Raw genomic sequence first — 15,172 nt, forward strand, 5'->3', positions numbered from 1 at the left:
AATATATCTTAGAGAAAAAAGTCTGAATATTGAAGTATTATACCCAGTACAGTAACTTATGCATAGCAGCAAATCAATATAGTTTTAAGTGTACACACTGAAAAGCAAATGACATTTTTAACCTTTGGTTATTTTGGAATTAAATTACATTAGGGTACCCACAATCCTTTAATTAGCTAATGTGTTTTAACTTTTTGCCAAGTAGACAGGGCATTGGAGACACTAATGTACCAGCATTTACATAATACCTCTTGAAATTATGTACTTAGTGCTTTATGTGTTACCAAAAAAAAATAAAGAAATCATGAGGCTCTACAAAATAGCTTAGAAAAACAAGTTTTCTATTTATTTAAAAATAAGTTTGTAGTTACTACATTGCAGGGACAGGAATTCTTACACATACATTCTAGTTTGTATAAAAGGATTCAAAGAATTATGCTTCAAAACTAACATAGAAAGTGTCCACCTAACAGTAAAGAAAGGTCCAATCAATATGTACAAAAACAAAGGGCACTGCTATTCTGGTGTGAGACTGCCGTTTATAACATGATACTCCAGGTTTCCAGAAAGAAAAAAAACAAAATTTCAATAAAGCTAAATAATTTGTTTTTAAACTCTGTTACTTATTACATACAACAGATTTGCTTGTGTTTAACATTGTTTTCTGTACAAAATAAGCATTTTAATTTGCAAATGTGTCAGTTTCAACATTAACTCTCTAGGTCAGTTACTTTTTAAAATTGAGCTACATTCTACACGTCTAAATATCGTGTGACAGGATTTAAGTTTTCTAAAAGATCTTTAAATAAGACCCCATCTTCTTGCAGTTTTAATATGGTCCAAAAATGTAACTTTGTATTTTGTCACAATTTGTAGCCTTTCATCGTGATCAGTCAACACGCACAATCTTAACAGTAACGTGTGTGCATCTGCCTCATAGGTGTGTGTACTATATGTCATCTCAAACCTATTTTCTTAGCTCCTTAAATGTAGAAACTCATAGCCACCCACTATTATGTATTTGGTTTGTGCCATATAAGGTTAATTTCCTGATGATTTTATCTGCATTAAAAAAGTATTTCAACACAGAGCTATCAAAACTAAAAATAATATTTATAGCTCATAATATTTTCTAATTGTTTTACTACAGTGTGTACAAGGTTTATATCTGGAGCGTCAAAAGCGGTACTTACAGTCTTCTGACTCAATGTGACCTCTTCTTGGGTATTGTACATAGTACAAAATGACCTTCCATCTGGAGTCCTTAGCTCAGTATAATTAAGAACAAAAACAGCTTCTTAGTAAATGTAGTATTTAGTTCAAATCACTTGGAAATTTGGGAAATGAGGGGAACTGCAAGGAGGGAAGTGAAGAAAAGGTATATTTTCCGACTTCAGTAGTAAAATAAATTGTTGCCTAGGCTTAACTAAACCACTTCTCAACCTGTTTAAAAACAAAACCAAAAAACAACTAAATATAGGTGTAATTCACAGAACATAAAAGTACTTCCCCTATTATGACTTTTAAAATCATATATTTCCTGCATATGAGAACACTTATAGCCCTTTTAAACACTCAAGTATCTTGGTCCTTTCAACCTACTCAACAGTAAATTTCAGGTGGACAAAAACATTCAGAATAACAATTTGTTTTCATTAGGTAGAAAACAGTCAAAATTGCTTCCAGTTGACATCTGAGAGAGAGGTATGTTTGCATGTATAAAATGGAATGCTAGAATTAAATGCTATAAACTGGAGAAACTAATTTATATTACAAATCATATTTCAAAACATGTAAATGTTGCTAATATCATATAAGGTAAAAATGTTATTTGAATACTTTTGTTAAAATGTCTGATTAATCTACTGTACTGCAGATAAGGGACAGTTCTAGATGTTAACATACATGCTGCACAAGGATCTTTTTGCTGATCAGTGTATATTACATACTTCATTTCCAAGTGATACTAGATTCAACCAAACTTCGTGTCTCAGATGTGACCTAAACATGCTCACAAATATTCTATACAATTATTCTACTTAAGGAGGAAGATCGTTGTTACAATGCTACCAAATAGTCTTCAAATTTGTGATGTTGTACAATAATAAAAACAATGAAAGCAAGGCCAAATCTTTAGTTCATGAATATATGCAGAGAACAGTCCAATGCCATAATAGCAGATTGCAAAGAATTACATTTTTAAGAAGTGTGTCTACTGCCCAGAGTTACGAGATTGTAATTAGACTGTTTAATCTGCTCATTTGCAACATTTTGTAATTTTATAAGATTTGATTGGGACTCGAGAATGTTGGGGTGGAGGGAGAGAATATTAGGGCTAGGTACTTAAAAATACATAAATTGATTTACATTTTCTACGAATGTAATAACAAGTTATATTTCTGAAACTTTCAGGAAACTTAAAATTCTTTTATTGCTCACCTAAAACAACTGCCAACATTTCCTTTTGACCTATAAACAGTATATATACGGCGTTACTGTCTCAAAGAAGATATTTTCCAAGTGGTAAAACAGAACAAAACTATGGTGATGACTTAAATTTCTCAATGCAACTTTTGCAACGTATAGAAGCTAAATTATAAAAAAATAAAATCTAGATATATCTGGTTATTACTAATACATTTTAAGTGTTTCAATTACAAAGAATCTGATCCAAGTCATTTCTGCCTTACTAAGTAACCAGTGTCTAATAATATCCAAATAAGGTCATAAATATATAGGATCTTTAGAACAGGAATAATACATTTACTTGTTGCAGGTAAGATAGTAAATACTCATTTTTTTGCTCGAGTTAGAATTAATACACCCTACTAGCGGTATATTTCACTCTTAAGACTGTGTACGCTCTTCCTTCTCCTGTACACACCTTAAAACTGTACACATACTTTTTTTTTACAAATATGGATTTTATAGTCTTATTTTCTAACACAATGCAGATAACATCAGGAAATTACATGTTTCAAATAGACTGCCTTCAAAAGCAACAAATTAATGACTTAAATTTCAAACATACACACTATTATTTTCAATACTGGTGTAACTGAGAGACTCATTTTACTATACAACCAAGCCATCCATTTCTGCATTATGAAGAGTTTAACTACTGAATTTTAATTATATAGTTAAATATATTTGTTAGAAAAAAATAAATATACAAAAAACCTGAAAATTTTGAAATTATTTTCAACTGCAAAATCACAGCAATCCAGTTAAGATCTGGAAAATGGTTTACTTAATTAATTTCATAGGAGGATTTCTGTATAAATTTAGTTACAAACAATCTAAAAAGCCCAAATGCATCACTTTCCATCCTTTTTCAAGACAAATGACAGCTAACATTTATCCCTACCAGAAATATTATAGAAATAATTATGTAATGTATTTTGCCAAGGTTCAATTAAAGACTTTATTTTTCTATATCAGGGTCATGCTGATACATATATTCCCCAACCTCGCTTTTTAAAAATGTAGTATCTGAAAATTTTGGCTACATTTTTGTACCATACCAGTCCTCACAAAATACTACATTCTTTAAACTTTTAAAAAAATGGACAATAATCTTTAAACAATAGAAGTGGTATTTATGTTGGTTTTTAAGGTATAAAATAACTAACTGTACCATAAACAAATAAATAACTGCTTTCCTTTTCCATAGCAGTACATATAGCAATACATTCTCCTAAGTCATATAGTTATCATTTACAATAGACAACTTAATTTTACTAATGATGCAAAAAATAATAGAATACAAGGCACAATCATTAAATGGAATTTTTCTTTAGGGTGTATACTGACATACCAGCGTGATAAGGATACCGTAAAAAGTGCAGAAAAAACACAATGTGCAATGAGACCACTGTATAAAACATGATTGCATAAAAAGTGATTTGGCCTATTTTTAAACCTTTAATAATTGAAAATAACCAATCTTCCCCTTAAAATTATAAAGTATGACATTTTAAAATTATTTTTATTCTACCACTATCTAAAAAATCCTGAAAAAAGAATTTATACCTGGGTAATAGTATATAAGTATGTGTTTGTATATATATTTAATTATACCCATTTATCAATATATACACATACACACACAGACACATTTCTTTGTAAGTCATTTTAGCCTATTAGATATGTCTAAAGTTTAGAAATGACATTAATCCGGATTAACAAGTAAACATCAAATCCCATACCTTTTTCCTGTATTTTCCTTGAATCCTTTAACCACTTAAACATTTTCTCTAAAACATCTCTGTCAAAGGACCCACCAGTGCATTATTTTCTACTATTAGTACCAAAAAAAGATATACCTCAGCATAACTCTTTAATAACTTGCTCTTTAGAATAATATATAGCCTTTCCAATATTGAAAAAGTGTATGCTGTCCTGACAGTCAAAAACAGGCGTTCCACTGCACTGATTCTCAGTCTTTGGCACAATAAACAGAGATTGAGTGATTGACATAAGAATCAAGGTCTGAAAAATTAGACAGTCAAATGTTTTCCAATGTGGATATGTTTCCTTTTCATCAGTACATTTTCTCTTAAGTTTGGCAGAAATGGAATACAGCAAAAGCCTCCTCTAGATTCTTTGTAGATGAACATTCTATAATTAAAATTAAACTTTTCAGGGTATCAAATGGTGGGAATTTTATATTTATCTTTAGAGGAAACACATTTCTTAATTTACTGCTACTCTGGTAACATCTGCTCTCCTAGGGACAAGACTTCTGTATCAACAGAAATGTACCTGGCTTGGTCAAAAATAATTCATTTTAACATAAAATGCTCTATCACTAGGAATATTATGCTCCTTAAGAGTATAGCAGAACTGTCTTCTTCAGAAATAAATTGGGAATTCATTATAGAGCCTCAATTTCCTTTGTTTTGAACAGTAAATGAAATGAATGTTGAAATGCATAACCTATCTAAGGGCAATAAATAGCAAACATTTAAAATATATATGTATATATTTATATATATATATATTCATTTAAAGAAGTGAAGTGTCTTGTAAGTTTGTTTTTTTTTGCAAATCAAATCATAACATTCCCTAATCCGTCATAGCAGCAAGGAAGCAGAAGCCATAGTTCTACATACTCCTTAACTGTACCTGCTTTATAGATTTTGAAGTAAAATATTTTGATGCAAGTTACCAACCAATTAAGTTAGCTTTTGCTTTTTCAGTCAACTTTCGGACTCGTCCTCTACTAGAAGTTCCAAAAGTCAAAGAAGTGTCTTCAAACAACAGCTGCCTTTGCTCCTCTTCAGAGTCATCCTCGTTATAGAAGGCTGTCCTTCGACCTTGGTTTCTAGTTCTCATGTGAGGTTCAGAGCCTTTAAGTTCCTCAAACTCTTCTTCCTCATCCAGGGGATCGTCTGTCTTTTTTCGGTTACTTCTCCTTAGCATTTTAACACTTGTAGGAACTATGAGATCTGAGTCTAGTTTTTGTGTCTTCATCTTCCTTTTGGGTTTTCTGCCTCCACGACTCTTTTTCTGTAACAAATCCTCCTTTACAATATTAGTTTCAGAAAGAAAATTGCAGGTTGAAGAAGGAACTACTTCATCTCTGATGGGATGCATGCTATTTTGCTCCGAATCTTCGGGCTTTGCATACTGTAGCTTTTTGGGCTTCCTACCCCTCTTCTTGTGTGTAACTTCACCACTGCTGGTATTAACATCCACCTTAGGTTTCCTTCCAGGTCCTCTCTTCACAAGCTTAGATGGTTGCCCTCCGTGGCCATTTACTTGAATGCTTCCAGGTACAAGAGCATTGTTTTTACAATCTGCTGAAAGGGAACAACAGTGCACTTAACATACGGAACTGCTTTTTTATTTGACCCTCAAACCAGTCAATAAGTCCACTGCTATACTTATACGTAATGACATAATCCAAATTTTTTTTAACTAATATGAGAAAAAGAACTGACAAAAGGCTAACAGTTTAATGATATTATTTATCTTCTATTTAAAACTCACAGAAGAGAAGCATCCTTAATGAAGTCACTGATGACTTGACAAGAGGGAAATGAAACTCAGACCAAATAAATTACTTGTCTAAGTTAATACTGTAAATTATGATAGAGCTGGGATTAGCCAAGGTTTCTTATTCCTACTACCTTTACTATACATCCTAATGTATGAGCGTTGTTTTCATTACACAAAATGACCCTGTTTACTCGTATGGAACTTCACCACCACAAAGCACTTTGTTTCCCTCATTAACACAGAATTTTCCTGTCTTCCTACCTTCACGCAGCTCCATCATGGAAAATAATCTTAGCATAAAATCCATGACCTTTAAACTTGGTAATCGGAATAAATAAGCATTATCACCCCCCTCTACTTTCCTCTAATCATTTTTTTCTATTACGGATGGAGGAAAAAGGGACTATCAAGACTGGAATGATTCTAACTCGTATTTAATCCTCTGTGATGATGATCATGACTTTTCTGATATCAGAGAAGAATTCATAGTCTAAATATTTCCTTATGTTCCTCAGAAGTAAAAAGGATCTCCTTTCCTACTAACTCCTACGCAAGAGGTTTGGAAGTACATCTACTGGAATAATTCATAACCGTTGTTCTCCATCAACACTACCATGGCTTTGATATTCTTCGTCTATCCTTTTTACAACAGTAGAAATAAGTTACTCTTGGTCACAGAATTTTTAAAGAAGGGTTTAAAAATAAATCAACTAAATGGCAGTTTTCTTCACAGGCTCTTTTTGGAACAGTCCTATCTCCTTATGTAACTGAATGGCAAATGACTGATTTTTAATCATAAGCAATACTGGCTGCACGTATCAATCAAATCCACTATGTGTGCAACTATTATCAGGATTAAAATCCCATTATAACAAACTCCATGATAAAGACCATTACGCTTTATTAAAAAATAAAAAAAAATTCTTAAGATCATATTCTAAATCTGTAGGATCTGGACATCATGATGAACTGCCTTTCTATGGTTTAAAAAGAAAAAAAAAAGCTATTACCCTTTCAGATGACGAAAAAGGTGACAAACACGCATTACCACTAACTTTTTTTTTTTTGCGGTACGCGGGCCTCTCACTGATGTGGCCTCCCCATTGCGGAGCACAGGCTCTGGACGCGCAGGCTCAACGGCCATGGCTCACGGGCCCAGCCGCTCTGCGGCATGTGGGACCCTTCCGGACCGGGGCACGAACCCGCGTCCCCTGCATCGGCAGGCGGACTCTCAACCACTGCGCACCAGGGAAGCCCACCACTAACTTTTTTTCCTCCAAAATTCTGAAGTTTTTTGTTTTGGTTGTGGTGGGAGATCTGCAATGCAGTATTTTACAGGAAATCCATAAAGAGATGGAAAGTGCTGTTAAAGAGAATGCTTCTTCATAATGGTATATGTCTTGGGCTTGAACTGTACAGTGCTTTGCAAACTTCAGGAAATAACTGTCAAGAGACTCAGAGAAGGAGTCTCTAAGCCAACAGCAGAGGAAGAAGGCAAAGCCCTCATTTCCTGACCCCACAGTACAAATGACTTTCTTCAGATTAGTGGTTTTGAATAATGACGAGGGGAGGGGCGCACGGGAGAAACGTGTGTGTGCATAAAGTAGTAAAAGTATTTTCTAACAAACAATTACCCTTAACCTGCCTGAGGATTCTGTAAGATTCTGTGTATCTTTTCATTTGTTTTACATTAAGACTACTGGCAAATAAATATCCAGTTCATATACCCTACAAAAGTTCTACAGACTGGCTTCAAGGACTCCAGGGGCTCCTTGAAATGGTCCAAATTTTGTGTGGATATGCCTATGTGCATTTTTTTAGGGAAAAAAACTACAGGGTTGGCCCACTTTACAAAGCAATATGTAACCTAAAAAGGTTCAGAACTAATGCAGTTCTTTTATAAAGGAATTCAAGAGTTAAAAAGTTTTAAAAATCACTCATCTGGACCTGTACTATCCAATGAGGTCACTACTAACCACACGGCCACTGAGCACTTGAAATGTAACTAAGCAGTTGAGGAAATGAATTTGTAATTAAGTTTAAATTTGAATATGAAGCAGTGTACATTTTGAAACACTGATGACACACTGAAATAATATTTTGGATATAAAGGAGTAAATAAAATACAGTATTAAAACTGATAATTTCACCTGTTTGCTGTTACTACATGTAGCTACTAGAACATACGTGGCTTGTATTGTATTTCAATTGCACAGCACTGCTCTTGTTTCTAATAGTTAATTCAAGTACCAATATTTATAATGATAAGTCATCATTAATGAGTTACATAGTAGCTTATTATATTTCTATACTGCACTGGTATTCCTATGTATTTGTAATACTCAAAAACTATGAATCAAATTGGCTATTGGACCTCCCCTATCATAATGCTAGAACCAATTCTCTATATACATTTGATTTCCCTAGGATTCAGGACTAACAGAAGCAAGGCCAATATACCATTCAAAACTTTGAATTCAGTTCAGAAAGGAAGCAAATATAAAAATGTAAAACACTCACATACAAAATTATTTACTTATTTATTCAAACACTGATTGTCCACTATATACTAAGTATAGGCAATTAAAAAATGAGCATGGGCAAGCACAGGAGTTCAGATTCTACTGGAGATAGACAACATAAAAAAAGAATAGTTCTATCAACATTATAAGGGCCACAAAAGGCAATGAACCAGAAACTATTAAACTAGTAGGAAAAAAGAAATTCCGAAGAAGGAAGAAAGGACAACAATATTTAGGGACTTCCAAGTGGTTTAGGATGGCTGGGACATAAAAGGGAGCCAGAAAAGTAAGGACAGCTGAATGTTAGACAACAGCCAAGCGATGAAGAGTCTTGTGTAACAGGCAAAAACATTAAACTCTGATTCCATGTATGATTCGAAGGCAGGGAAGGATCTTAATTCTGTGTGTGTGTGTGTGTGTGTGTGTGTGTGTGTCTGTGTGCACGTGATCAGAAAGGTCACTTTGACTGAAATGTGGAAGATGGACTGAATAAGGTAGAGTTGAGAACTGAGGCAGGGAGACCAGTTAGGAGAGTGCGACAGTCCACGGAAGTAAGAATGGAGAGGAGGAAATGGATCTCAGAGATGTTAAGGAGGCAGAAAGAAATAAGTAGATTTGGATGATGATTTTAAACTTATAGAGGTGGGAAGATCCCAATATCATTAGTCAAAATGAGGTTGTTTCAGTAGAAAAATTAAATTGTGAGAGGTTTCTGGGGGGAATACTGAAAAGGAAATGGTCTAGACACACTCTGGAAGTCATGACGAAAAATGTTTATTCTTGAGCTATCTGCTGTCAAGAAGCCATAATTATTTTAACGTGTCGTAGGGTGTATTTCATCAGTTACTTTCTTCATCTTTCAAACAGAAAACTTTTACAATGAAAATCTGAAGACAAAAGAACTTTGGAAGCATAACTCTAAGGGGTCAAAAGTTGTATGCTAGAATAGATATCTGGCTATAGACAATTCTAATGAATTTAAAGGTCAGTGTGTTGAATTTTGTGATATAAAAACAACTCAAATTTTTCTAAAGAAGTGCTATACTGGGTTAACTAAATTCAACTTTATTTAAACTTCTTGGATATACTTTTGTAGGTTTTGTAATACTGAAGTTAAAAACTACTAAATTTATATCATTAAAAGCCTGTGATTTTAGAATATGCTTTTATTTTTCATAGGACAGAAAATGCTTTTATTTTTCATAGGGCAAGTTTTTCTTGGCTTCTAAAATTTAGTAACAATACGGTTTGCTTTTGGCACAAATCAAAAGACGTCTCAATAAATTTATCAACTAATACAGAATGTGTGACTTTTAAATGAGCAACCTAAAAAGTGGATATAAATATTATCTCCAATAGAACCACCATTTGTAAGATCTACGGTACCTTGCTCGATGACAGCTGATGACTTCGAGAGAGCGGATGTCTTTGAGAGCACAGACGATTTCATTTTACGTTTGGCTGGCTTTTCTTTTTCCATGTTTTCTTTTGTAGAATTATTCCTAGTGGCATGACTAAAATTGGACTGACCAGGACTTGAAAGAGTACTCAAGGTTTTGGAATGTTTCACGGAATTCTCTAGAACTAAAACACACATACAAAAGATTAAAAGCTAAGAGTTAAATTATTTAACCTTAAAAAACAAGCAAGAAGGTTGGGATTACTTCTAAAGTGAATTGTTTGAATTAGCCAACAGGACAAAACCTGGGGGATGCTTAAAGCTTCCGTAAGAAATCTACTTTCAAAAAGGAAAAAGGCGTACATAATAGTTTCAGACCTTTCAGAAGCTGTCCAGTCACTGCAAGATTATGAAGGGAAGTGCTGGCAAACTGCTAGCAAGTCTGGGTTCTACGATTTAAATTTAGGCAGTTTGGATCAGAGTTGTCATTTTTGAGCATTATTCTATATTGACACTCCTAAACCTCAACTGTTCTTTTCCTTATCAAAAAAAATAAATAAATAAAACTAAAAGAAAAACGTGTAAAAACAATATAAAAAAGCAAAACCAACAGTGTCTGATGGAATTTACTAAATCCAATATATTCCATTTGGCAAAGTAAATGCTTAAATTACAAAAGTTATTATAAATATTTCAATTTAGAAGCTGTAGCTGATTCTTACTTGTTTTCCCTGGCACTGCAAATGTGTTCGCTTTCGAAATAAAAGTCTTCGCTGCTGAAGAAGTGGATGGTTGCTCACTGGTAACTGGATCTACAGCCACTCGATTGCTTCTGGTTCGAACTACAGAACTGGATTCCGTTTTACCATTTATCTGAGCAGCACTGTGCCTTGGTGGTATTGATCGTGTAGGTGGAGAGAATGGAGAGGTAGCAACATCTGACTTTAACTGGGGTTTTAAGATCCTTTTTTTCCGTTCAGGGCTGTAAATAAAATAGTATCATTAGTCATTCTTATTGCTCTATGTGGATGAATAAAACAGTTTTATAATACTGTTGGATTCAATATTTGTACTGTTATGAAATATGTTAAAATATGAGATTTGTAGTGGATTTCATATGGTTGTGAGCCTTTGAAAAGTGAATATTTAGTGAAGGATCGCTGTAAATGCTATAGTTATATGACAGAAAGCATGATGCCATCACTATCCTAAAAATGCTGTTTTACTGTACAGATTTAGCAGTTTGAATTTAAGCACTTACACTAGTATAGCTTTAGTTAAAAGATTAAAAATCCTCCACATCATAGGAACTTGCATGTCAAATATATCATTCTGCAATATAGGGAATAGTAAAGGAAGTATTAAAAAACACCAAGTTCTATCATTTAGATGACAAAGTTATAGGTCAGTTGATGATATTTAAAAGAAATCAAATACCTTGATGCAGCACTACTGGAAACAGAGCTGCTTCTATTTCTTTTCCTCCTCCTTTTGGTTATTGTATTTCTTTTATGAAAACGAAGGGCAGATTTATAATCCGATAAAACTGAACTAATGTGTTCTTCAAAGAAAGCGGACAGGCGCAAACTCATGCTGTAAATCTATGGAAAGAAAAAGAACTGTTCAAACATTCCTGAAAGGAAATGCCTGTTCCTTTGAGATAATAATTTAAATATTTTTCTAACAAAAAGTTTTTAGAATTTAAAACATTGCTTTTTCTCAATCTCTTTTGACAAAGGCTAAAACTGAAACATTATTACAATTAAATTATTTTTGTATTTCTTGGACAAAGAAAGGTAAATGATATTTACAGTTTTACTCATTTTTATGACTCATATGAGCATTATATGGAAAAAAATGCTCCTTTCCACTAATGCAGAAAACAGCTGGAAAAGTTAAGCACACGTACCTCTAACACATATCAGGACAATGTGTACATGATGTCTATTCATACACTACCTTCAAGAAAAGTAACCATTCCTAAATATTAGTGACATTAGTGTTTTTTCATAGAAGGAATAAAACAGAAAGATGTGAATTCTTTTTTCTACTAGAATACCATTAAGAACCTAATAGAAAGTTTGTCAATTTTGCTTTAAATTTTAAATAAAAGCAGCATTTAGTTACTCAACATACTTTTCTACTAATTTCATTTCATTTAAACAGAAAGAAATTCAATTATATACCCTTGATCTTTTGCTTGGTGTATATGCTTTGGAATTACTAAAAATAAGTCTGACATCTTTACATAACTCCATTGGTGACTCATAATTCCCAGCCTCTAAAGTCTCTCTAACGGTAGCAAAATCCATTGGAGTGTCAATGATGTCTCTGTAGTCCTAAGAGAGGGAAAACAGGTCATATTAATAATATAATAATAATAATGCATTACTTCTCATAACAGGGATTCACATTCAATTTCTGTGATGACTGCAAGTCCTACAACTATTAATAATCATTCCTTGTTTCCCTCATCAAGGCTCCCTTTTTTCCCCAAGTCATTTTTACTTTTTTCATGTCCCCTACCTTTTACTGCAATCAACACAGGATTTCTCTCATTCAAGCACCTATAAATTCTGCTTTTTTTTCCCTTCAGAAAGAGGTAAAGGGTAGAGTTGTGTTCGAAAAAGGAGATTAAAAGAATATCGAAAAAACTCAGTTCCACAACTACAAGTTTGATATAAAAAACCCAAAACTTTATACTACCCATGAACTCTAAAGGCTGCTAATTCACTGAAACATAATTATACCTTTAAAATTAAGAGATAAAAACAATAAAAATATGTTAACATCCCATGTATGTGAAGGCCTGAGCTCTAGTAACCTCAACTTCAGTACTACAATTACTATAATTGGGAACTTTGTAGTAATCAAGAATTATGAATGTAAATATCTGTCACAAAGCCTTTGCACTTCATTCCACGGAGGAAAAGTGCAGTCACCCAAAGTCTCCACCTAATCAATTGTGTATAAAATAAAGCAATAAAAACAGGCAAATGAAAGGAGAAAAAAGCAACAGAATAGTATAAAATGATCCAAATATGGTATCTTTAAAGGAGTAAATAATACTATACCTTTTCCATAGCCCCAGAGTATGTAACTGTATTTTTCAGAATACAATAACTTGACTTTGCCCCATCAAGTTTAAATTATGATCAAATGTTTGACCATAAAGCAAACAGTATTACTGCCTTTGACAAATAGGGACAGTTTTATTTCTTCCATAACAATCTGCAATGCCCTTTATTTCCTTTTCTTGTCTTGTTGCACTGGCTAGAATTTGCAGTACTATGTTAAATAGCAGCTGTGAGGATGGACATTTTTGCTCCACTCCCGATCTTAGGGGGAAAGCATTCAGTTTTTCATGATTAAGCATGACGTTAGCTATAGGTTTTTTGTTTGTTTGTTTGTTTTTGCGGTACACGGGCCTCTCACTGTTGCGGCCTCTCCCGTTGCGGAGCACAGGCTCCGGACACGCAGGCTCAGCAGCCATGGCTCACGGGCCCAGCCGCTCCACGGCATGTGGGATCCTCCCGGACCGGGGCACGAACCCGTGTCCCCTGCATCGGCAGGCGGACTCTCAACCACTGCGCCACCAGGGAAGCCCTAGCTATAGGTTTTTAAACAGATGTTCTTTACCAAGTTACGGAAGATCCCCTTTACTCCTAGTTTTCTTAAGTCTGTTTTTATTATTAATGGTGTTCTGTTCTCTTAGATTATGTATTTGTCTTTTTGGCATCCATTCAGCACAGGGCCAACTATATTAATTTTCTTATTTTTTGTATTCTTGAAACTGTGGCATTTTGGGGACCAAACAGACCTAAGGAGAGACTGCCCCCTCCCAAGGGCTAGGCAATTCTTAGAGATGGCAAAGGGTTGTGCTGGGGAATACAGCTTTCACATGCAAACCAACCATGTCCTTAAGCAACCCTCACACACCAAGCCAGTATTTCCTCTGCCCTGAATCATCCCAGGGTCAGGTATCAGACAACCAGAGACCACCCCTATGCCCCAAAACCAACTGGAGTAATTCAAGGTAGCCAATCTTAAGCTGTTGACTATGCCCTGCCTTGACTTTCTCATGGAAACCTCAGTAAAGGCTCTGGCCTAAGCTTGTCCTCTGCTCCTGTGTTTTTTTGGCTGTGTTGGGTCTTCGTTGCTGTGCGAGGGTTTTCTCTAGTTGTGGCGAGTGGGGGCTACTCTTCGTTGCAGTGCGCGGGCTTCTCACTGTGGTGGCTTCTCTTGTTGCGAAGCACGGGCTCTAGGTGCACGGGCTTCAGTAGTTGTGGCTTGCGAGCTCTAGAGCACAGGCTCAGTAGTTGTGGCACACGGGATAGTTGCTCCACGGCATGTGGGATCTTCTGGGACCAGGGATCAGACCTGTGTCCCCTGCTTTGGCATGCTGATTCTTAACCACTGAGCCACCAGGGAAGCTCCTGCTCCTGTCTTCTGCAACGCGACTAAGACCCTGTGCTTTCCCCTGTGGCCCTAAGTGGTATTTGGTGAACCCCTCTCTGGGACCTGTAAGTGTAATAAATTTCTTTCTTCCAAGACTCATTCTTGTTTCCTCCTGTGGCCACAATGATTACCACACCATACCCAACATGTACATTCTTAAAAGAAATGAGTACTGAATTCTGTCAAATGCCTTTTCTGCACTGATATGATCATGTGATTTTTCTTCTTTAGCAATGAATTACTGACATATTGACTGATTTCTGAATACTGAACCAGCCTTATATCCCTGGGAAAAAACCCACTTGGTCAGGGTACAAAATCATTTTCATATATTGCTGAATTCTATTTGCTGATACTAAGAATTTTTGCACTTTCTTCTTTTGTACTGTTTTGTCTGGCTTTGACATCAGGGTAACACTGGCTTCATAGAATCAGTGTAGAAGCATTCTTTATCTTGAGGAAGAGACTGTGTAGAATTTGTGTTAGTTCTTTAAACATCTGGTAGAATTTTCCAGGGAAGACTCCTGGACTTAGATATTAAAAAATACATACTTGGGCTTGCAAGAAACAAAGGGAAATCCACACGTTTCAAAAACAAAGAGAAATGAAAACCAGAGCACTTTAGCATTAGCTCAGTTCTTCTAAGAGGTTTTTTGGATGGTAGGGTTTGAATTAGTCCAGTTTACCACATTGCTGGAATTAAAGATTTATCTTCTACATTTAAGATTACATGTTTCTTGATTTTTAAAATGACAAGTCATTTATGATATTTATCTATTGATGAAATTTC

At 34.8% G+C, this 15,172-nt stretch overlaps 1 protein-coding gene across 3 annotated transcripts in view; it reads right to left on the minus strand.

Moving 5' to 3' along the window:
- Window positions 1-368: 368 nt before the first annotated feature.
- Window positions 369-15,172, minus strand: part of PHIP (pleckstrin homology domain interacting protein) — a 125,553-nt gene continuing 110,749 nt past the window's right edge. For 2 of the 3 annotated variants that reach the window (XM_060115399.1, XM_060115397.1), the window contains exons 36-40: window positions 12,111-12,263; window positions 11,362-11,525; window positions 10,647-10,906; window positions 9,912-10,109; window positions 369-5,804 (exon numbers count right to left, since the gene is read on the minus strand). In XM_060115399.1, the coding sequence (XP_059971382.1) occupies window positions 5,167-5,804; window positions 9,912-10,109; window positions 10,647-10,906; window positions 11,362-11,525; window positions 12,111-12,263 (1,413 nt within the window). In that variant the 3' untranslated portion in view covers window positions 369-5,166. The remainder of the gene's footprint in view (window positions 5,805-9,911; window positions 10,110-10,646; window positions 10,907-11,361; window positions 11,526-12,110; window positions 12,264-15,172) is intronic. The other variant, XM_060115400.1, reaches the window with a different exon arrangement.

The sequence above is a fragment of the Mesoplodon densirostris genome, chromosome 12 (assembly GCF_025265405.1).
Source record: "Mesoplodon densirostris isolate mMesDen1 chromosome 12, mMesDen1 primary haplotype, whole genome shotgun sequence".
NCBI classification, from domain to species: Eukaryota; Metazoa; Chordata; class Mammalia; order Artiodactyla; family Ziphiidae; genus Mesoplodon; species Mesoplodon densirostris.